General features: G+C 47.5%; 1 protein-coding gene across 1 annotated transcript in view; it reads left to right on the plus strand.

Moving 5' to 3' along the window:
• LOC115554014 (MAGUK p55 subfamily member 6-like) overlaps positions 1-9,772 on the plus strand; it is a 29,283-nt gene extending 19,511 nt beyond the window's left edge. The window contains 8 exon segments of the mRNA XM_030370603.1: positions 5,978-6,139; positions 6,215-6,228; positions 6,230-6,280; positions 6,282-6,338; positions 6,340-6,360; positions 6,362-6,421; positions 7,079-7,207; positions 8,392-9,772. Coding sequence (XP_030226463.1) covers positions 5,978-6,139; positions 6,215-6,228; positions 6,230-6,280; positions 6,282-6,338; positions 6,340-6,360; positions 6,362-6,421; positions 7,079-7,207; positions 8,392-8,568 — 671 coding nt within the window. The 3' untranslated portion in view covers positions 8,569-9,772.
• Positions 9,773-22,259: the final 12,487 nt, after the last annotated feature.

Below are 22,259 nucleotides of genomic sequence, written 5' to 3' on the forward strand. Positions count from 1 at the left end.
CCGAGACTTGAGCACATTCAGTTTAGCCATGTTTGCTGCAATTTCCTCATCCAATTTAAGTTGCTCCTTCTTTTTACGTATCCGCTCCCCCTCCTCTTCCAGTTCATGTTTGTCTTTTAATAATTTTTGTCTCATCCTTAAAGCTGCCAAGTCAGCCTCTGCTCTGAGACGTGCAGAAGAAATACTGGAAGCAACAGACTCTCTTCCTGTAGCAGAGTTTTGTGATTTAGACGCTCTGCTTCCCACATTTGACACACTGTCATTTGGTTTTACGTTGTCTTGCAGATCATCTGTATTAATTATGGAAGCAGCCTGTAGCTGTGTTTCTTCAGGTGCTGGAAGAAATACCTGTTCATTCATTTCACCAGAATCTTGATCATGTAACACAAGTAGTTTCTCTGGTTCATTCAACCACTGCTCAACGTCTCTTTGAAATGTGTTGCTGTAGCCCATAATACTAGAAAACCATTCATTATGTTTCCTCTGTTCCTCCTCAGGGAGTAAAGGAATCAGCATGTTATGTGACTTGGTGGCATTTCCACACTGTTCAGTTAAACTCTCCAAAAGAGATTTTACCAGTGAAACATTTTCCTTTTTCTTCATGAATGATTTAATTTGTGGTATGAACCTTTTAATTTTATTCACACTTACTTTCCTTTCACTTTGAAGCTTTTCAATTTTGCTGTACAAAGCCTTTGCAGTTAGCTTAGAATGCCTTTTCCCACTCTCCATTTCAGAACTTGAAGCAACAACACTCTTTTGACTCATTTTCTTCTTTCCAGTTCCTTTAATACATTTGTGCATCCAGACACGTCAACAGATTCAAAAAAACGTCTCGCACCTGAGCAGAGCAGCAGCAATTTCAAAGAGACAGGGGGAGATTCGTCATCTGACGGATCCACACAATCATTGACGCGATCGGTATGACCAACTCTCACAAACCGGTGTTCATTCATAAAAATGTCCCCAATGGACGAGCATCAGCATACGGTTATGCAATCCGCATTCCTTCCAATTAGTACACAGCGTAATGCGCACACCAGCAAGCCTACCTCATGGCTCTTGACTGCGTCTCCCGAGGTTGTAGCCTAATGATTCAAAGTCAGTGTCTCCCTCCTTCTTTTATCTCCGATGATCCTTTTTCCCTTTGATCCTTGATCCGTCCGGAGTTGCTTTCCTAATGCCGTTTTTTGTTGACAAAATGTAGCGACTAGTATCCAAACGAAGCAGTCGCTGAGAGGCTGAGTGTAGGGTGTAAGCTGATTGTCCGACGCGCTGTACTAAACAAAATATCCACTGAGATCCGAGATTCCGTTTACCGGTTTTTTATTGAAAAAAGTATGACAACTTATCATAACGTGTTCAAAGTATGAAGAATATCGATCACAGCGATCTAAGCAAAAACAGCGATCAACAAAAAATACGACCTCCCAGTAACTCACCCTCTCTTTCCTAGTTACTTCCGCCCGCACCAGCGTACCTGTGATTATATTAACTAGATGTTACCGCCCATATGATCGTAAACCAATTACTGTGATATCAAAATAAACAACAAAAGTTACGAAATATAACAACCAAAATAACCCAAATATAAACCACGAAATTATCTATTTCCATTAATAAACACCTTCATGGCTCCTACAAATGTGCTCTCATCCAGACCATTGGTTTGGGGATGATAGGCAGCTGTCACACTTCTTTGAATAGCGAAAATACTGCAAAGGCTGGTGTTGAGCTGAAATAAAATCAGTTACAGTAAAAAAAAACGTTTGGAGAAGTAATCTGTGGCTGTTAAAATGTACTGGAAGCCATCCACAGTTTTTCGGAGCGGTCCGGTCAGGTCAATACCAATTAGCTCCCAGATAGCAGACACTATTATAATACTATTACAATAATTTTTTATACTCAATACTTCTTTATTAATAGCTGTTGGATAAGATACCACTGCACATGTACCTGTATACACTGCAATGTCTGGGCAGCAGTCAAAGGTTTTCCAACCATCTGGCCTTTATCACATTCCAAGACCTTTAAGAAAGTAGCTGTTAATAAAACACAAAAACACAAAACAACAATAACTCAAACAAATGGCCTACCCAGTTGTTAATGTCCACTGACATGCCAAGCCAGTAAAATCTGGAGGATATTGCTCTGCAGGTTTTCAGGAAGCCCGTATGTCCCCCCATTGGAGAGGAGTGAAACTCTATAAAGAGTTGTCTTGCCTCCTCTTTGGATTTAATGGCTCTTCTGCTCCCAACGTAGAGCTCTCCTTCTGCAGTGAACATTCATTAAAGAACTTTCATCATTAAAGGGCTATCTTACCAAGACACAATCCACACATTTTATTGTATGTATTGGTCTATCTACATACTGTACCCCTGAAATTTTCAATGAAGATGTTATAAACAAGAATCAAAATATGCTCCCCATATTCTTACAGTGTACATAGGGTGAGTAGTGGTTTAGAATAATGTGATTCTGCAGTGGGAGCATTATTTGATAGAGGCAATTGGTCTATCCACATAGGCTACTTTACCCCTGCTATCTTAAATAAAGACGTTATTAACCACAAGCATCAAAATATGCTCCCCATATTAGTCTACATAGGGTGAGTAGGGGTTTAAAATAATGTGATAATGCAGTGGGAGCATTATTTGATGGAGGCAATTGGTCTATCCACATAGGCTACTTTACCCCTGCTATCTTAAATAAAGACGTTATAAACAAGCAATTATTTCAGATACTCACCCTTTAACTTGAATTTTGAAGCGTACCTCCTAAGGTTTATTTTCTTGGACTAATCAAAGCCATCTGGGAATGTTCCAAGAGACAGGAGGTCAAACGATTCTTTCCATCTTTCCTCCTTAGCTTTAGAAACAAGTATTTAGAATTTATGTAACACGATAAATATCTTGTTATAACAAGACAAGATGTCGTCGTCCCCCTCCCCCTCCACCACCGACGAAAACTTTTTCTGCTCCCAGACCCGTAAAGATAACACATAAGGGCTCTCAAGTTTTGAACTGAGTTCAGAGTGAGATTTTGTCCGCGGGGGGGGGGGGGGGGGGGGGGGGGGGGGGGGGGGGGGGGGGGGTATTAACATGTGACTGCATACAATGTGTCCAGAGACATGGTGACTAATGTATGATAGTAAGCATAATTGGCCCTTAACACTAATATTCAGAAACAACACTGCCAAAAGGCTATTGGTCTTAGCAACACCAGTAGAGGCATATAATTTCCCCTGACTTTTAAACATTGCAAACGTGCAAAAACAGACATTTATATTTATGTGGCATTCAGTCCAATGCTTAAAATATATCTGTCGCATTCAGGAGGCCAATGCTGTGGTAAAGTGTGTAAAGAAGTAAACAAGTGTTTCTTTCTGTTCAATAGATAGAACTTCATCAATCCCCTGTGGGATAAATTTGTTAATGTTTGTCCCTATGAAACAATAATGGTAAAAAAAAAAATACAAAACATGACGGTAACTCTAAAGTCAAACTGTCCAATCTGAAGGCTCTACTTAACCACTCCCCCTACTCACTTCCACCAATGCAAAGTGAACAGAACTGAGTAGGGGAGGGTGTAGCCTCACTAGTTTGTGAACGACCCAGAGAAACGCAACGCAAATTCAATGTGAACATGCATGAGGCTTTGTAATGAAATCCAGTACGATTTTGAAATTCCTCCCGGACACTTTTTTTTTTTAAATGTCTCAAAAAGAGGGCTTGTCCGGGCAAAAGAGGACGTCTGGTTACCCTACGTACGCTGAAACCCATTTGATTCCTACCTGTTCCACTTTTAAATAGCGGCGCAAATTGGTGGGCGCTATACTGGTAATTTTTCTTGCGTGAGAAATACGAAGTGTGGCGTGTGAGCGTGTGCAGTGGGTTGAATTGCGTGTGTCTCACGCCGAATGCGTGAGACTTGAGAGCCTTAGTTATTTCTACATTCATCAGAATTGTGGACATATTTAGGTGCTTACAGGTCAAAAGGCGCATGTTAATCATATTAGTAAGATAATTGCGCAGTTAAAAAACATGTTTTAAAGAAAATACTCACCATCAGCCTAAAAAGGTAGTAGAAACTGATGGGTAGCAGGAAATTGGCAAAACACCGGTCTAAACGACCTGCATGGGTTATCGTTGTCGGTAAAATTATCCTATTATCGCCTCTGTATAAGCTATGTAGCTTAAATAATGACATAATCAGGCCGTATTAGAATGCAACATGTTAAATAGGCTTAACTTTCAAATAGATTGGGGAAAATAACATGAACCGTTCGATCGCAATAACGAGGCATAGTGTACGAGTAGCGTATGTGTGTGTGCGAGAATTGGCAGCGGTGTATGTGTGTGTGTGTCTGTGTGTGTGTGTGTGTGGGGCCGACGGACTGCGGGGGGAAAGTGAGGCAGTCGTGGGGGGGCCCAAGGCACGAGGGGGGGCCCATGGAAAAAAAAATAAAAATCAAATTATCCACCAGTCCCATAGTGTTAGGAGTCGCACACGGGCCTCGTCTCCCCCCGTCACAATTGTTCTCTACCCCCCCCCCGTCAACAGGGTTAGGGGGGGGGGGGGGGGCATCAGTACCTCTTGTATATGGGCCCAGGATTGGTGCAACGGCCGTTGTGTGTGTGTGTGTGTGTGTGTGTGTGTGTGTGTGTGTGTGTGTGTGTGTGTGTGTGTGTGTGTGTGTGTGTGTGACGTCAGCGAGTGAGTGGACGAGCGGAGTAGGGTCCAGCTGCAGCCCCGGAGAACAACACCCTGGCGTGACAGAATACCCAGGTGTGACGGAAGTACTGTGGCTGGACGGAAGTTACCTCCGATTATTTTCTATAGACAAATAAACGTATTTTATCTCTTGAATTAACATAACAAAGAAAGAAAAAAATATTTAGACACGTTAGTAACCATTTTTATAGCTTAGAAAAGGTTTTTTCAGTGTGGTATTTGCAAACCACACTGAGCGTGTGTAGTGAATCATTGTGTGTGAGTAAAACACGTTTTGTGTGCGTGTGAATCATGTCTCCTTCGCATTGAGCCTCTTTGAGGAAGTCACAAAAGCTTTGTTGCGGTTGATTGGATGTCTTTATTAAAAAAAAAAAATCCATTCAATTTTTATAAAACTAAGTGAAATTGTCTGAGAACTTAATGCATGCATCACATTTACAGTATGGTTGATTACTATTATGCCCCGTTTGCTGGGCTGACCCTAAAAAAAAAGATTAAACACAAATATAAATAGGTAGGCCTATACATAAATAATGTAATCTTGTGAGCGAGTAAATTGACATTGGTGACAGTGGTGTTTAACACCAGCTACGTCCATGCAAAATATAGTATAGAGTATCATTAAGTTGCAAAAACGTTTGAAAATTGGCACAGGTCTTTAAGCTTGATTATTTGCATTAACATGATGAATCTATAAAAACCGATACGGCACAAAATATTTCTGAAAACTTTAATATAACTTCACTTACATTTGAACGTGCACTGCTTTCCCCCATTTTTTATATCCCGTGCAGCGTGTGAACACAGAGGATTGTGGGTAGTTTTGGCTCGTCTAGGATGCAGCGATGCATCCTTGAAAAATCTCGGAATTCTCAAAAACAAAGGACGCGAAAATGGCGCGGCTTTCAAGTGTCCTCAACATTGGAACAGTGCTTGTCGGCGTTCTATGACGTAGCGTCCTTAAAAGGGCGGCCGTTGAGCATGCTTCCTCGACATTGCGAAACACCCCAGATAACGGAAACCCTGGTACTAACGGCTCATATCACGTGGCTGGATCTTGACTGGAAGGATAATGGGAGTTAGAAAGGGTCGCGCTTCTGCCTTCTCACACGCGAGACAGGTTTGTGGCTTTGAGTGTAGCGATTTCGGTTTTGATACGCATATCGTTACAGCCCTAATAAGCAGTGTACAGAAAGTCCTACTAACGATCCAAAACGCTGTTCCCCTACCCACTACCGGTCAGAGTTTGACCGGTATGAGCTACAGACCTATGAGGAGGTGGCCCGCATGCCCCCGTTCCAGAGGAAGACCCTGGTGCTGATCGGGGCCCAGGGGGTGGGCCGACGCAGCCTCAAGAACCGGCTCATCGTCATCAACCCGCTGAAGTACGGGACCACCGTCCCCTGTGAGTGACAGGCAGGAGGAGGTTCAACAAGGGTCTCCAGCGAGCAGCAGGGTGACCTGTGTCTTTCCCCCTCAGTCACCTCCAGGCGCCCCCCGGGAGGAGGAGCTGGACGGCCAGGCGTACCGCTTCGTGACGCGGGCGGGACATGGAACGGGACATCAAGGACAGCCGCTACCTTGAGCACGGCGAGTACGACGGCCAACCTCTACGGCACCAAGATGGGACTCCATCCACGAGGTGGTGGACACCAGACGCACCTGCATCCTGGACGTTAACCCCCAGGTGGGATTTCAGGGAGGGGGGGGACGGGGGGGGGCGCCTTCTGGGGAGCTGAAGGTCATTTACATAAATACATTTTGATAAGAATAAGATGTATAGATTTGAACTATGTTTTATAGAACAATTGGGAAATATGGGATAACATTTAATCAGGATATGTAGTTTGTACTACGCCAATTTTAGGAATAATGAGTAAAACTGGGGAATATAGCTTATCAAATTATTTCACAGTATAAATGAAAATTGATCACTGTTACGGTATATCTCACAGTATGACACTAGGATTTGCTGACGCAGGGAAACTGCACCACATTTCATTTTATTTCATTTTATGACTATACTGGATGCCTTTGCTTCAGATAAGGACCACCGTGTGTGACAAGGTTTCAAAAAAAACAAATATATCAAAAGGTTTTTGCTATTTATGATAACTGAAGGCCAGAATCTGGTAATGGATTCCTTTCTTTTTTTTTATTGGCTTCGTGCTTTTCTTCACATGCTGTTGAACACCGCTAGTGCTCCAGTGCAATTCATGAACCTTTTGCACAATGTCCCTACTTACCTTTTTGTTTCCAATAGAGCACCCCAACGGCACCAATACAGCCACACTACAACTTCAAGCATCAAACTTTGGTGCATGGTTATGTGTTTGGGCTGCAGGCCCTGAAGGTGTTGAAGACTGCAGAGTTCATGCCCTTTGTGGTGTTCATCGCTGCCCCAGAGCTTGATACGTTACGAGCTATGCACAAAGCAGTGGTGGATGCTGGACTCACCACCAAACTGCTCACGGTGAGAAAACCAGATACTTGATCAAAATTCCCTCTGGATCTTTAGCCTGGGTCGCTGAGCAAGAGGCTGGTTAGGGTGTTCAATGCCCAGCCAAAAGGTTGTTGGTGCGAACCCCAACGTTGAATCCTTTCCATATGTTGCACCTTAACTTTATTTTTTTTGTGAACAAGGCATCCCTGAGAAACATTCCAAACCCCTACCTGCCCTTCAAATGACATTTATGAAATACACAAATTTGCTTTGGAGTAGTGTCAATAAATAGACCTCCGAAGAATAAGTCCCGCCCCGGGGCTCCTGGTTCCATCGGTCAAATGTCTACGGGAAATAACGTGTTTTTTTGCATGATCGTATATAACAAACTCTGTAGGTGGCGAAGCAGTAAAAGCTGCTCACGTTTTGAACTACACACCTTTTTAATCTAGATTCCACTTGGGTTATGGATTGTCGATGCCGTTAAAGTAGTTAACTATTATGAAGAAGCATTATGCTAACGCGGATCTGCTCAGACTTAGGACGTCACGATTCTCCCAGTCAAGGTTGCATAGCAACGGTAATGCTTCATAGTTTGTCTTCACCGAAATGGAATTCAGTGGCACCAGAGCCCGCCTACGTAGGTGGCACCAACGCTGCTCGTTCAGGTGTGAAATCGTCATGTTTGATAGGTTTTTAAGAAATTCTGAAGACGTTCCTGTTCTGATCAAGGTCATGCAAAATAAAACTAAAGAGAACACATGAGACATTGACTCGTCTCTGATTCCTCTATAATTAAAAAAAAAGAGCCTGAACGTCGCCATCGATTAAGTTTTATAGACCACTGAAATCAAGCGTGAAATGACCATCACGTTAGGTGGTGAGTGGTTACGAGCATATCCCTTCTCCCTAACAAGTATGACGTATGAAGTCTGCGCAGATCAGAAATAGCTCCTGGTTAGCATTAATAATAGTAACAACACCGACAATCCAAAACTCTAGTGGAATCTAGATGGAAAAAGTGTGTTAAAACGTGAGCAGCTTTAACTTCTTCGCCATCTACAGAGTTTGTTGTGTACGATCATTCAAAAAACCCATGTTATTTCCCATAGACATTTGACTGATGGAACCAGGTAACTCGGAGGCGGGAAATACTCTTCAGTGGTCTATAGAAGTGGCGAGCGCTTCCTCACGTAACGCTCTTCATCCAACAGGAGAACGATCTGAAGAAGACAGTGGATGAGAGCGCTAGGATCCGCCGGGCGTACAGCCACTACTTTGACCTGACCATCGTCAACGACCATCTGGACAAGGCCTTCGACCAGCTGCAGGAGGAGGTGGAGCACTTGTGTCTCCAGCCCCAGTGGGTCCCGGTCTCCTGGGTCTTCTGAGGACCGCCCTTTTTTGGACTGGCACCACTGCCTCTGCTGCTAGGCTCTCGGAGAAGGAGAGGTCACCATAGGAGATGGGACACCTGCACACACACACACACACACACACACACACACACACACACACACACACACACACACACACACACACACAGTGTGGTGGCTCCGTCTAAATGTGGGTGTCTGTTTCATTGTGCGCAGAACTATGCAACCCTTCTAACAACAAATAGCAAGTGTACTTATTTTTTTATTGTGTTGTACCTTCCTGCCATTGATGGTAGTACTTCCTGTAAGACCAGGCCAGTATATAGGAGGTGTATGTGTGTATTTATTGAAAAGGTTACCTCAGCGTTAATGTTTACGGTGATACATGTAGTACAGTGTCCTCTTAGGTCAAGAGAGACATGGTCCTACCCTTCTAGCAGAACGCCAGACGTTTTCTGCTTTGTTTTTACCTCAAAGTGGGTCAAAGCTGTAAGTCACACGGTAGGCTACAGTAATAACAAGTTACCTCTGTGAGCTTGTTGCCAGTCTTTTTCATTTAAATGTGGATTAAAAAATGGCTTATTGCGTTTGAAGGTGACCTTATTACGCTGGTTTCCGTTGTAAGGTACATTTTCGAGGACTATTGGTCTATTCTGGTGCTGCTCTGGTAAATGGACCTTTAATAGGGCTCCTAGAAACAGGGTACTAGATGAACACTTTCAATAGGGCCACTAGAAACAGAGTCATGAACACCTTCAATAGGGCCCCTAGAAACAAGGTCATGAACACCTTCAATAGGGCCCCTAGAAACAGGGTAATGATAACTTTCAATAGGGCCCCTAGAAATAGGGTAATGAACACCTACAATAGGGCGCCTAGAAACAGGGTAATGAGCATCTACAATAGGGCTCCTAGAAACAGGTTAATGAGCACCTACAATAGGGCCCCTAGAAACAGGGTATTGCGACTCAGAGGATTTATGTGAGATTTACAATACTGAAATTTTAACCATTTTTTTAAATAAAGGCCATATTTACTTACTATTTTACAATAATTCAGGAAGATGTATTTTCAGATGTTTAAATAAGTGTTTTCTAAAGGATCTATTGTGTTTTTTTTTGTCAAGGACATGAAGGTAAATTTACCTTCTACATGACTTTCATACTTGTTTTATATGTATACAATTTAAAGCATTAAACAAGCTAGTGGTTGCAATGTTGAGGTTGTTCAATGATTTAAAGGGGAACTATGCAACTTTTTTGGCTTAATTTACCTTAATATAACAGGTTAAGAGTCATTGTGATGGTTCTAGAACACTTTATGAGTCGATTGGTCCCTGTTTCGACTCCCCCTTGGGCTTCTTTGCGGAAAAAGGGAATATGCAAGTTCTATTTCATGTAGGCTACGCCGTCTAGGCTTCGCCTTATGGGCTTGTCCAGTCTGTGCGCGCTTGCGCTGCGCTGAAAATTCAAAGTATGCACCTATCAGCGTGCACATTTCCCACGGTATCGTGTATATACGCACGGTGCATACCGTCGCTCATCCTCCCTTTTCTTTCAGCACTTGTGCTGTCAGCAGATTAGAGAAACTACCTAAAAGAAGATGTCTTCAACGGAACACGGATCTCCCAAGCGGTGGCAGCGGCCCGGCGAGAGGCCTCGGACAACGGCCCTTTTTCAGGGCCACCTGAGAGCGCTCCCTGGGGCTAGGTCCTTCTCAGGGACTCCTTTGCGCCTCCTGTCCCGCCTCCCTGGCACCGGGTGACGGGCACGGTGGCGTGTTTTCGGTGCCTCGGCGCCGACCACGCCGCGGCTGCTATGACGCCCTCCGTCTCCTGTGTCTCATGCCGGGAGCTGTCTGAAGAAGGGATATCTTCAGACACCTCTACTTCTCCCCTGCGGTGGACCTGGCTGACGCCATTGACCTGTTCAGGGCCAGCCTGGACTACCACGATGGCGTCGCCAACGCCGACGAAGACGCTGTCTCAATGGACGACGTCTTCGACGACTCGGCGTCCGGTGTTTCCACTCCCGGGTTTCAACCGCCACCGCCGTGGAACGAGAGAGACCGCGCCGGATGGCCGATCTCTTCCGGGGAGATCATGGGTGAGGCGGCGGCCATCAAAGGAATTCCTATGCCGGCCCCGCCTCTCGCCCCCATTATCGGACGATATGCAGGGCGAGTGCTTTCGACACCCCATCGTCTTCCCTGGACGGGGTTACCCAGTGCCCGTTATTCCCGCCTGTTTGCAGCCACTTTTTTAGTGCTGCCGGTGGGGACCCTTCTACACTGAAGGCCCCGGTGAAGTCCTACACGGATTTCACCAACGTGGAAGGGTGGGCCGATACTCAGGCGAGGGGATCCCTCGCCTGGAGCCTCCCCTGGCAGCGCTTCTCTGTCCGGGCGCCGGATGGTGCCCTAACGAAAAGCCGCTGCCCCGCCGACCGCCTCCAGAAACAGATTGTCGGCCTAACGGACAGGGTGTTCGTTTGTGCCTCTCAATCTGCGGCGGCGGTCAACAACATCGCCCTGCTCTCCTCCGCCATGGTCTCCTGTCGGCTGACCGGAGGCCTACGGCCCGAGGAGGAAGCCGCAAGATGGCTGGCTGGTTTCCCGCTTTTTCCAGCGCCATCCTCCAGCTATGCCAGCCGATAGCCGTTTCGGCCGGGCCGGCATATGGTGTGGGCAACTAAGATTCAGCGAATCATATGGCTCTCCCACACTGCGGTGCCGGAACGGGAGCTGGGCCAGCCTGGTCCAGGGTCCACTAGCGCCGGATGGCCTATTTGGTCCCCGGTTCTCAGAGGTTTCTCGCGCACCCAGCAGTCTGTCCGTGAGAATCGTTCCCGGTTCGGGGCGATTCTCAACGGGCTCCTCCCACCAGCAGGCCGGGAGGAAGCGGGGGCCCAGCCGGGCCCCAGCGTTCCAGGGGACCGCCCTCCGACTCCAGCCCCGGTGCCGCAGCAGCAGCCGCGGCCGCCGCCACCGCGGACGGGTGGAGCAGCGCCACGGACCGGAAAATTCCGGAAGCTGCTCCGACTTTTTTCCTTCCCTAATAAAGAAAAAAAATAAAGACCATTCGATTGAACGCAGTACATGGTACCCAAAGAGCGATATTCCTTAGGCCACCTGCGTCCTACGCTTGTGGCGCGTTCCTCCATGTTGCCTCTTTCCCCCCCTCAACCCGGTGGCTGTAGGGTGGCGGCTCGGACGGCGTGTTTCACATGGCCTCTGGTTCACCTGCTTCTAAGAAGCGGCGATCCTTATAGAGCCTCGTGGACGGATCAGGAGACTCGTTGCACGAGCCCGTGGATGCGGCCGCTTGTACCGGGTCCCCCCCTGGTTCCCCACATTATAGGTGAGGAGACGGGTCCGCGCGCTGTGGCTACAGCCTGCGGACAGCGCATAGGTGCGGCGGCCCGGACGGCTCGCTCCCTGTTCAGCGCTCACGAGCGCAACGTCTAGACAGCTCGTTGTTTTTTTACAGCGGCTGGTTCTGGTACGTCTCCTACGCTCGGCTGAGCCTCCTCCCTTTTCGTGGGAAGCCCCCCTTGGTTCACACGCAGTGTGAGGCGGTAGGGGCAGAGGAATACGGGTTATTCCTGGACGGTCTTCCTCAGCTGTCGGCTCGCCCTCCTTCTCCAACCGCTATGCGTGTTGGCAAGAGCGGTGCGTTCTGCCATCGTGGTTGGACACCACGTTGAGATGGGGCCATCCCATACAGTTCAAGCGTCGTCCCCCACCCTTTATGGGGTTGGTGGAGACCACGCTACGGGACCCGGCTGCGAGCACGGCTCTGGCAGCAGAGGTGGCACGTCTCTTGGTAAAGGGGGCCATCACTGTCGTTCCCCCCCCACGAGTCTCACCTAGGTTTTTATTCCCGCTACTTCCTGGTTTCCAAGAAGTCAGGGGAAATGAGACCTATTCTGGATCTTCGCGTGTTCAACAGATTCGTTGCCACGAGGAAGTTCAGAATGCTCACGGTCGGAGCATTGTTCCGGTGTGTGAGAGAGGGACGATTGGTTCACATCCCTGGATCTCAAGGATGCTTACTTCCACGTCCCTGTTCGGCAGGCGCACAGGAAGTTTCTCCGCTTTGCCTTTATGGGGATGGCGTACGAGTACCAGTGTCTGCCGTTCGGCTATTCCCTGGCGCCGCGCACCTTCTCGAAGTGTGTGGAGACGGCGTTGGAACCGCTCAGGACGTCAGGGAAAGAGGATTCTCTTCTACCTAGACGATCTGCTTATTCTGAGCAACTCAGAAGAGACCGCGAGAAGGGACACCATGTTGGTGATAAACCATCTCTCCTTCCTGGGTTTTGCCATCAACTGGGAGAAGAGCTCCCCGCTCCCCAGCCGGCAGAACAGTCTACTTGGGGCTTTGCCTAGACTCAGCCACCATGACTGCGATGCTTTCGCCTCCTCGGCGAGACGCCATCCTGTCGGCGCTCTCCCGTTTTCACGTTCGCAGAAACGTGACCGCACTGTCCACCATGCGCCTGTTGGGGCTGATGGCAGCTGCCCACCCCGTGGTCCCCCTGGGTCTGCTTTTTATGCGCAGACTCCAGCGGTGGTTTGCTCACCAACGGTTGGACCCCAGGCGACACAAGCTCAGGGTGCTCCTCGTCCCCCGTTCGGTGTCGCCAGACCTGGAATATTGGAAAGGACCCTCCGCCCTTCTCAAGGGTGTTCCACTGGGCAGGGTGGCGTCCTACGTAGTGGTCTTCACGGACGCCTCGTTGACGGGTTGGGGAGGAACGTGCCTCTCTCACTCGGTCGGAGACGAGTGGCGCACGCCCCCTACAGCACACATAAATGTGTTGGAGCTCGACGCTGTGAGGAAAGTGCTGTTGCATTTCTTTCACCTGGTGCGCGGCCGCCACGTTCTGATCAGGACAGACAGCGTGTCGGTGGCGGCGTACATCAACAGACAGGGGGGAGTCCGCTCCCCTGCTCTCCACCGAAAGGCGGTCGAGCTCTGGCTTTGGGCTCATCAGTATCTCCGCAGTCTGAGAGCCCTGCATATCGCGGGCGCCCAGAACTTTGGGGCGGACCTCATGTCTCGAGGCGGTCCCCGCCGAGACGAGTGGCGGTTACATCCCGACATTGTCAGACTGATCTGGCAGAGGTTCGGGACAGCGCAGGTGGACCTCTTCGCGTCCCGGGAGAACACGCACTGCAGGTGGTGGTTCTCCCTCAGCCCTCGAGATCTTCCCCCGTTGGGGGTAGATGCGTTGGCACACACACCTTGGCCGCGGACTCTCTTGTATGCGTTTTTCCCCCGCTCCAGCTGATCCTTCCTCTTCTGGAACGGGTCAGACAGGAGAGACTGTCCCTGATATTAGTGGCCCCGGAGAACCGTGCAGCTCTGTGGTTTCCAGAGCTTGCCGCGCTCTCGCGGTCGCGCCTTGGCCAGTACCATTCAGGCCGGATGCGCTTTCACAGGCCCACGGGACGGTGCACCACCCGCCCGATGTCTCGGGACGGCTGTTGGTTTGGCTCCTGAGAGGTTGATCCTGCAGGGCAAAGGTTTGCCTGAGACGGTTATCAACACTATTCAGAGTGCTCGTGCGCCTTCTACTTCTTCCCTCTATGCGGCGAAGTGGTGCGCCTTCTCTAATTGGTGTGAGACGAACCACGCTGTCCCATCTCAATGCGAGGTGGGAAGCGTGCTTTCGTTTCTGCAAAACTTATTGGAAAAAGGTTTGGCCTTCTCCACTATCAAGGTCTATGCGGCAGCCGTTTCGGCTGGCCATGCAGGCTGTGATGGTGGACCGATCTTCAGCCATCCACTGGTCAAGAGATTCTTGAGTGGGGCTAGACGGGTTAGGCCTGTTTTCACGCGTGCTTACACCACGCTGGGATCTCCCCACCGTGTTGCGCGGATTGTCCAGGGATCCTTTCGAGCCTCTCTCCCAGGCCCCTTTGGATGCCCTGTCATTTAAGACGGCGCTCTTGTTGGCCTTGGTTTCTGCCAAGCGGGCCGGTGAGCTAACCGCTCTGTCTGTCAGCCCGAGTTGCTTGTTGCTAAACGAGGACAGCTCCTTCGCGTTGCTCAGACCTAATCCTGCGTTCCTCCCGAAGAACATTAATAGTTCTTTTCGGTCGAGGGATATTGTGCTTAAGGCTTTTCACCCCCCGCCTCATTCTAGTGAGGCGGAGGCGGAGTTGCATCTCCTGTGCCCGGTTCGGGCGTTGGCTATGTACGTGAATCGCTCGGCAGCGTTCCGCTCCACACAACAGTTGTTTGTGTGTTATAGCGACGCTAGCAGGGGCCGCGCTCTCTCTAAGCAGCGGTTTTCTCGCTGGGTATGTGAGGGTGTTTGCCTAGCCTACTCTCGGCAGGGCTTGGCGCCACCGTTGGGCGTTAAAGCTCACTCCACACGGAGCGTGGCCGCTTCAACGGCTCTACTCAAGGGCGTTTCGGTGGAAGACATCTGCGCGGCTGCGTCTTGGTCTTCCCCCGGCCCCTTTGTCCGTTTTTACATGTTAGACATGTCCAGGGGCTCACTCGGCAACTCTGTGCTAGAGTCCGGGACCCCTTTTACGGCTTAAGAATATAGACATGTTCTTTAAAGCGGCGTGGTTGGATTTCCTCTCGCCGGCTGGCGAGTTGGTCTTGATTACCAGTCTCTTACTCTCCCACCTTTTTTCAAATGAAAAACAAGGCTAGGGGGTTTTCTATTGGCTCGCCAATTGTCTGGTGGTTTTGTTTACCAGTGAGGCACTCCCGCCGTTTTCTTCAAATAAGAAACGGCCGAGAGAGTCCCATTATTGAAGAGCCGAATTCCGTAGCTCCGCCCCCGGTGGTAGCGGACCTAATGGAAACCGTGTTGCTCTGGTTTTCTTTTCCTTTTCATGGGTTCCATGAAGCACGGAATAGAGCCGGAGTCTTTACAGACTCACTTTTTTCTCCCTTGATCATTGCCTTGCTTGATCTAGGAGGAATTAGTTTTTATAAAGCTGTTGTGTTTTACACTTCCTTGGCTTTTTGAGTCTTAATGTGCTCTGGTGACTTAGGTCGTTTTGACTGGGGTCCAGCAGGAGTACATTGATCGGGCTCCGCTCGCAGCTTCACCTTAGCCCATAAGGCGAAGCCTAGACGGCGTAGCCTACATGAAATAGAACGATAGTTATGTTATTATAACTCTAGTTCTATGATTGTAGGCGTAGCCGTCTAGTTTCCCACCTGCTGTACCCTCCAAAATGCTGAAAGAAAAGCGTGGAGGATGAGCGACGGTATACACCGCGTTATATAGACACGATACCGTGGGAAATGTGGGCGGTGCCCACGCTGATAGGTGCATAGTTTGAATTTTCAGCGCGCGCGGGCGCGCGCACGGGACAAGCCCATAAGGCGAAGCCTAGACGGCTACGCCTACAATCATAGAACTAGAGTTATAGTAACATAACTATCGTTTCTCCCAGCGACCCGCCGCCCACTCTCGCGGGAGTCTCGGGTCTCGCGAAGCACCGAATTGCTTTATGGCACTACAGACCAATAATGACGGAACCGGTGTAAGTACCACCAGGGAGTGTCTAATATGAGGAGAATAGGCACTCGCTGGTTAGTTCCGGTTTTCTGGACTGGGTGCAGTAATAATATCTGTCCACGCGGGGCGCTCGCAGGCGAGTCCAGAATGAATGGGAGCCTATGGGGTTTTACCCTCAGAATCCACTTTTCTCACAATGTAATTTTTTGTCAAGTAATTTGAAAGTTGCGTTCAAAAGGTGAGGCTAAGATAATAAACTCAGCTGAATATTGCATTTTTTAAGGTCATGTATCTGTTCTAAAAAGGTGCGATGACGTCACACATTTTCATACTGTCAGAGATACTGCTTTACGGCAGTTTCTGAATCACTTCGGCACTTCCGCATCATTCCCTTTTCTCGTGGCATCTGCATTGATAACAAGCTGTTGGAGGTAAGGCTTTTTTTGCGTAATACACGCGTTACAGAGAGTTTTAGTGAGCTAATCTAACCCTTTTTTTTTAATCACTAGTGCCGATGATAAAGCTTATTTTTTAGTAACGACATCGCTATTGATTTCTATCTAGTGCTTGCTGCTATCAGCTGGCTGGCTGCTGGCTGTCGGCTGATTATCTATCTTTCTCCTGAAATACAAACCTGGATTTGAATCATAATTGTAACTTAAGACTGCATAAACTTAGTTTACATCAGTAAACAATCTCCTAGAGAGCACAGTGTTCTGTTGTACTCCTCCTCATGCTTCTTCCTTTCTTGATCTCTACAGTTGGACCTTGATGCTGTGACAACGGACAAGTCTTCTTCCTCTGTCCTTTTCCCCTGCCTCGGTTCAGCATATTCAGTGTTGTTAAATCATTTCTCATTTTTTTGTTTATTTACTATCAGTTACTGTTCTTGTTAGTGTGATGTTTGAATAAACTTGCCTGTTATGTTGGTATAATGTTTTTACAATTATTGTTTCAATGTGTTACGTGTGTGTTTTGCCTCTGCTGTTTTGTGTGCTGTTCCAGGTACCACCCTCCCCATCTGACTGATCAGACACACCTGCAGCCCCTCAGCAATCACGTGGATTGCTATAAAGCTGCAGGGATGAAAGCAGACGTGGCCAGTGGGCCAGATAGGCGAACAGAGTTGGGGTCGCTGTCGGTCGCGAGTCAGAGCTACGTGGGCTCTTCGTCGTGGCATTGCTCCCTCAGTGGAGGGATAGTGTTGTTTGTTGCTCCCTCAGTGGAGGGATATTGTCATTGGTTCTTTCTGTGTTAATATAGGACTCAGTTATGCAATAAATGGTATATTGGTTGAAATCCTGTTACTCTCTTCTGTTCTTTAAACACCCGGTTTTATATTAATTGTTGCTTCCCCCTGGACACCAACGGGGTGGGTCGTAACAATTGGGGGCTCGTCCGGGATCGTTTAAAGAAATTAGTAGAGATGTTTGTAGTTGTTTTGACTAGTTTGTTTTCAAAGTGAAAAGTCACTTCCGGTGGTTCACAGTGGGTATTGGCGTCCGGGTGTGCACGCTCCCGCCTTCACAGGTTACTATCAACTCCCTCCTCCCTCAGTTAGACAGAAGTGTCCAGCTGGGTCGCACAGCGGCTCCTCCTTCGGACACTTGTTTTTTGCTTTTCCTTTATTATTTTCGGAGTAAATCCTGGGCGGGGATAGAGTTCCCCGACGGAGGTAGGCGTTTCAGGACTCCGGTCGCTGAAGTTTTGCCTTTCAAGTCGCCTCGAGCCCTGCACGCTCCAGAAGATGGACAGGTTGGTTCTCGTTAAGTAGGGTCTGGGGGATGTTTGTTTATTGTAAGGTTGGGTTTGTTTGTGTGTGCAGCATCCGGCGTTAATAGTTATTACGTCTGCCCCGGAGTGAGTTGGTGACACGCTAAAGTGTTGGTAGCTTAGCCTAGCGGCTAAGCGCTATTGTCGGCGTGATGGCTGGTGTGACAGCGTTTAGTGTGGAGGAGTTTGTGGCGGAGCCTGCGCTGTGTAAACTAGACAACGGTAGAAAAGCTGACTTATTTGCGATTGCCGACCACTATGGTATTCCAGTTTCGGTCTCTCTACTTAAGAAGGAGCTGAAAGCTGCCATGGAGGAGGGGTTAGTGGAAAGGGGTGTGTGTAGTTTACCAGCGCCCGTGGCCGTGGCCATGGCTGTGTCCGCAGGGGAGGTCCCCTCTGAGTTTCGGGGGGGGGGGGGGGGGGGCGATTGAGCCACGAGCCATAGTGACCCCAGGTGCAAAACGTGGTGACATGGACGAGAAGCAGTTTACGTTGCCGCGTTTTGACCCATTGTCCGTCGAAACGACTCCTGGCTCCAGAATGGACCCCCGGGTAAAGCTGCGTTTGGCTCGTCTCCAGCTGGAGAAGGAGGAACGGGAGCGTGAATTTCAGCTCCGGAGGGAGCTGGAGTTGAAACGGTTGGAGGCAGAGACCGCTGTCAAGATGCGCGAGCTGGAACTACGGTCTAGCTCAGCTTCGTCTGGGGCACGGCCGTCTGTTTCTTCCGGTACTTTTGATGTAAGTAAGTAAGACTTTATTTGTATAGCACATTTCGTACAAGATTTGCAATTCAAAGTGCTTTACATAAAATCAATAAAAGCAAGCAGCAGGAGCAATACATGGAGCAAAAGACAAATACAAAATGACCAACATCGTATCAGAACGTGGTGTTCTGATAGGCTTACTAAAATCATGATAAAATAAATATAAAACCCTTAAAACAGGTTAAAAGAGAAATAGTAAAAAATAGTGCAAGTTACAGAGAAATAAATAGTGCCAGATAAAATTAATAAAATGCTTTGGTAAAAAGAAAGGTTTTAAGCTGCTTTTCAAAGGTGTCTAGCGTGTTTGCTTCCCTTATATTAATGGGTAATGTGTTCCATAATTTTGGGGCGTAGTTGACAAAGGCTGTGTCACCAATCTTCTTATGACTGCTTCTGGTGACCTGTAACAGACCTGTATCTGATGATCGCAGTGTTCTAGCTGGTGTGTAGTTAGTAAGAGAGTTAGCAATGTAGCTAGGGCCTTGTCCATTTAGTGCTTTGTATGTGAGGAGGAGGACCTTAAAGTCAATTCTAAAGGTAACAGGAAGCCAGTGTAAAGTAGCTAGGACAGGACTAATGTGTTCTCTCCTTTTAGTTTTGGTTAATAGTCTAGCTCAGGGGTGGGGAACCTTTTTCACATTAAGGGCCATTTCAATTTTTCCAAAGTCCTCAGAGGGCCATACCATTATGAACACATAACTAAAGATGAAAAAAAGACAAAAAAAGTCTAACTGCTGTGTTACTAAGCCTCATGTTTGCTGCATTTCTAGACTCACCTAATGTGATGGCTGGAACTGTTTTTCTCTAGCAAGGCGTCTGATGTCAGCTGGCAGTGATGATGATGCTACTCGAAGCTGGTTTTCCAAGTTTGAGTCAGTCAGTGTTGAGCGGAAGCAAGTCTTTGCAAGAGTCAGTTTTGAAAAGAACTGTTCACAGCGATACGTTGTCCCAAACAGAGATGCAAACTTCAGGGCATGTCTCCTCAGATGGGAAAATCCTCAGCACGAACATACAGTTTGTAAAAGTCAGCAGAGAAAGGTTTTGCAGATCAATTATTTCCATTTGGAGGTTGTCTGCCACATCAGACGGTTGCACATTAAATGGTGTCGCAAAACACGTCGAGTTCCTTTTGTATATTTTTCACATCATGAAACCTCTCATCAAATGCCTGGATGAGTTTTGCACACTCACCAGCATATTCAGTCGTAACATCAGGCTTTTGTTCTTGTAGGGTGGGAAAGTGCACAGTGTTTCCCCTTTCCAGCTGTCCTTGCCACAGCCTTAACTTCACTTCAAATGATTTCACATTTGAAAGCAGAGGGCTGATGAGCTGGTTGGGACCTTGCAGCTTGATGTTTAGCTCTGACAGGTGCTTGCTGATGTCCACCATGAAGGCCAGATCACGGAGGAACTTGCCATCACTGAGCTCCATGACAGGTTTACCCTTCATCTCCATGAAGCGTCTGACTTCTTCCCGCAGTGTATAAAACCGTGCGAGCATATTTGCACGACTCAGCCATCGCACTTCACAATGATAAACCAGATCACCATACTCTGACTCAAGCTCGCTGAGTAACTCCTTGAACTGGCGGTTGTTCAGCCCTCTGCTTTTAATGAAGTTTATGGTGGACACAACTGTTTTCATCACATTGTTAAGCTTCAGGGAATGTGCACACAAACTCTCTTGATGTATGATACAGTGGCTAAATCACTTGGATCCAGACTCAGTCGGCTCATTTCTTTTTTGACTAAAGCAGTCAATCCTTTTTACGCGCCAACCATTGCGGGAGCTCCGTCAGTGGCGATGCCGCTCAACTTCTCAAATGGCAGTTCAAAATTGTTCATGGCCACAATAACTTGATTGAACAAATCCTCACCTTTAGTAGTGCCATGCATGGCTTGCAAAGACAGCAACTCCTCCTTTGTTTCAAACTCAGACGTAATCCCACGCAGAAAAATGGCAAGCTGCGCTGTGTGTGTGATGTCTGTTGTCTCGTCACAGGTCAGAGAAAAATACTCAGTCTCTTGTAGTGTTCTTGAGTGTTTTTTATCTTGCGCCATATCAGTAATCCTTTCTGAAACGGTTCTCCGGGACAAACTGACGCTTTGAAATAATTTCACTTTGTCGGGCGCGAGCAGCTCCGCGGCGGCTACGAGGCACTCCTGCACGAACTCTCCTTCAGCGTGAGGTTTCAGCTTCGTGGCTATCAGTTCACTCACCAGAAAACTTGCACGCGTAATATTCCCTCTGTCAGTCTGTGGCCGTGTGAAAGCTGCTTGTTGAGCACTCAGACGAAGGGCGTTTAATTTTATCCAAACGCATTTGTCCTTTCAGCTCGTCGAGTTTAGCATGTTTCGAGCTGTAATGGCGCTCGACATTGGCCTTTTTCATCACCGCAAGCGCCTCGCCACAAACTAGGCACACTGGCTTGCCTTTCACTTCAACAAAGAAAAAGTCATTTGTCCATTTTTCCTGAAATACGCGGCATTCTGCGTCCACCTTCCTTTTCTTGACAGTCGCCATGATGCATCACTTGTCTGTGTCGGTACTTGTCATGTGTCAGTCACTCCGACCCAATGCAGTGGTGCATACATCACATGCTGTATTCACTGACCCTGACGTTGACTCGGACATAGGACTCTCTCTCGGAAAACTAATGACGGGCGATATATTTTTTTTCCTGATTTTTTTATTCTTTATTCATGTATGCATATATGAAGATATAAAATAAAAAAATTGTATTGCATTGCGGGCCAGTTGAAATGGCCTCGCGGGCCGTATACGGCCCGGAGGCCGGACGTTCCCCACCCCTGGTCTAGCTGCAGAGTTTTGAATGAGCTGGAGTCTTTCAGTTGTTTTCTTGGGAAGATCAGCGAAAAGTGAATTACAGTAGTCTAGCCGGCTCGATATGAAAGCATGTGTAAGCTTCTCGGCATCATTTTGGTTTATGAATGGTCGTACCTTTGCTATGTTCCTGAGGTGAAAGAAAGCTGTTTTGGTCACTTTGTTAATGTGGGAGTTGAAATTCAAATCTGAGTCCAGGATGACACCGAGACTTATCACCTCAGGTTTAATCCACCGGGTTAAACCTCCTAGATTCTTGATTAGCATCTCTCTTTTTAATTTGGGGCCGATAAGTAGGACTTCAGTTTTGTCCTCATTTAGTTTTAGAAAGTTATTGTTCATCCATTTGTTTATTGCCAATAAACAGTTGGTAATGGAATTTATGGGCTTCGCATCATTAGGTTCAGCGGAAATATACAGTTGGGTGTCATCCGCGTAGCTATGAAAATCTATACTATATTCTCTGATGATGTCACTGAGTGGTAACATATAAAGAGAAAAGAGTATTGGACCTAAACAGCTCCCTTGTAGCAGCTTTCATGTTTCTCTGACATATGGTCTCCTAGACTAACGCAAAACTTCCTTCCTCTAATATATGTTTTGATCCAGTTCAATACACAGTCAGAGAACCCAATAAGATTTTCAAGTCTATTGATTAGGATGTCGTGATCAATGGTATCAAATGCTGCACTAAGATCTAATAGGATAAGGATAGAAACTTTATTTGCATCAGAGTTTTGTCTGAGGTCGCTAATTATTTTGGTGAGAGCGGTTTCAGTACTGTGATATTTTCTGAAACCTGACTGAAAGACTTCCAATACGTTATTTTGT

Source organism: Gadus morhua, chromosome 11, assembly GCF_902167405.1.
Source record: "Gadus morhua chromosome 11, gadMor3.0, whole genome shotgun sequence".
NCBI classification, from domain to species: domain Eukaryota; kingdom Metazoa; phylum Chordata; class Actinopteri; order Gadiformes; family Gadidae; genus Gadus; species Gadus morhua.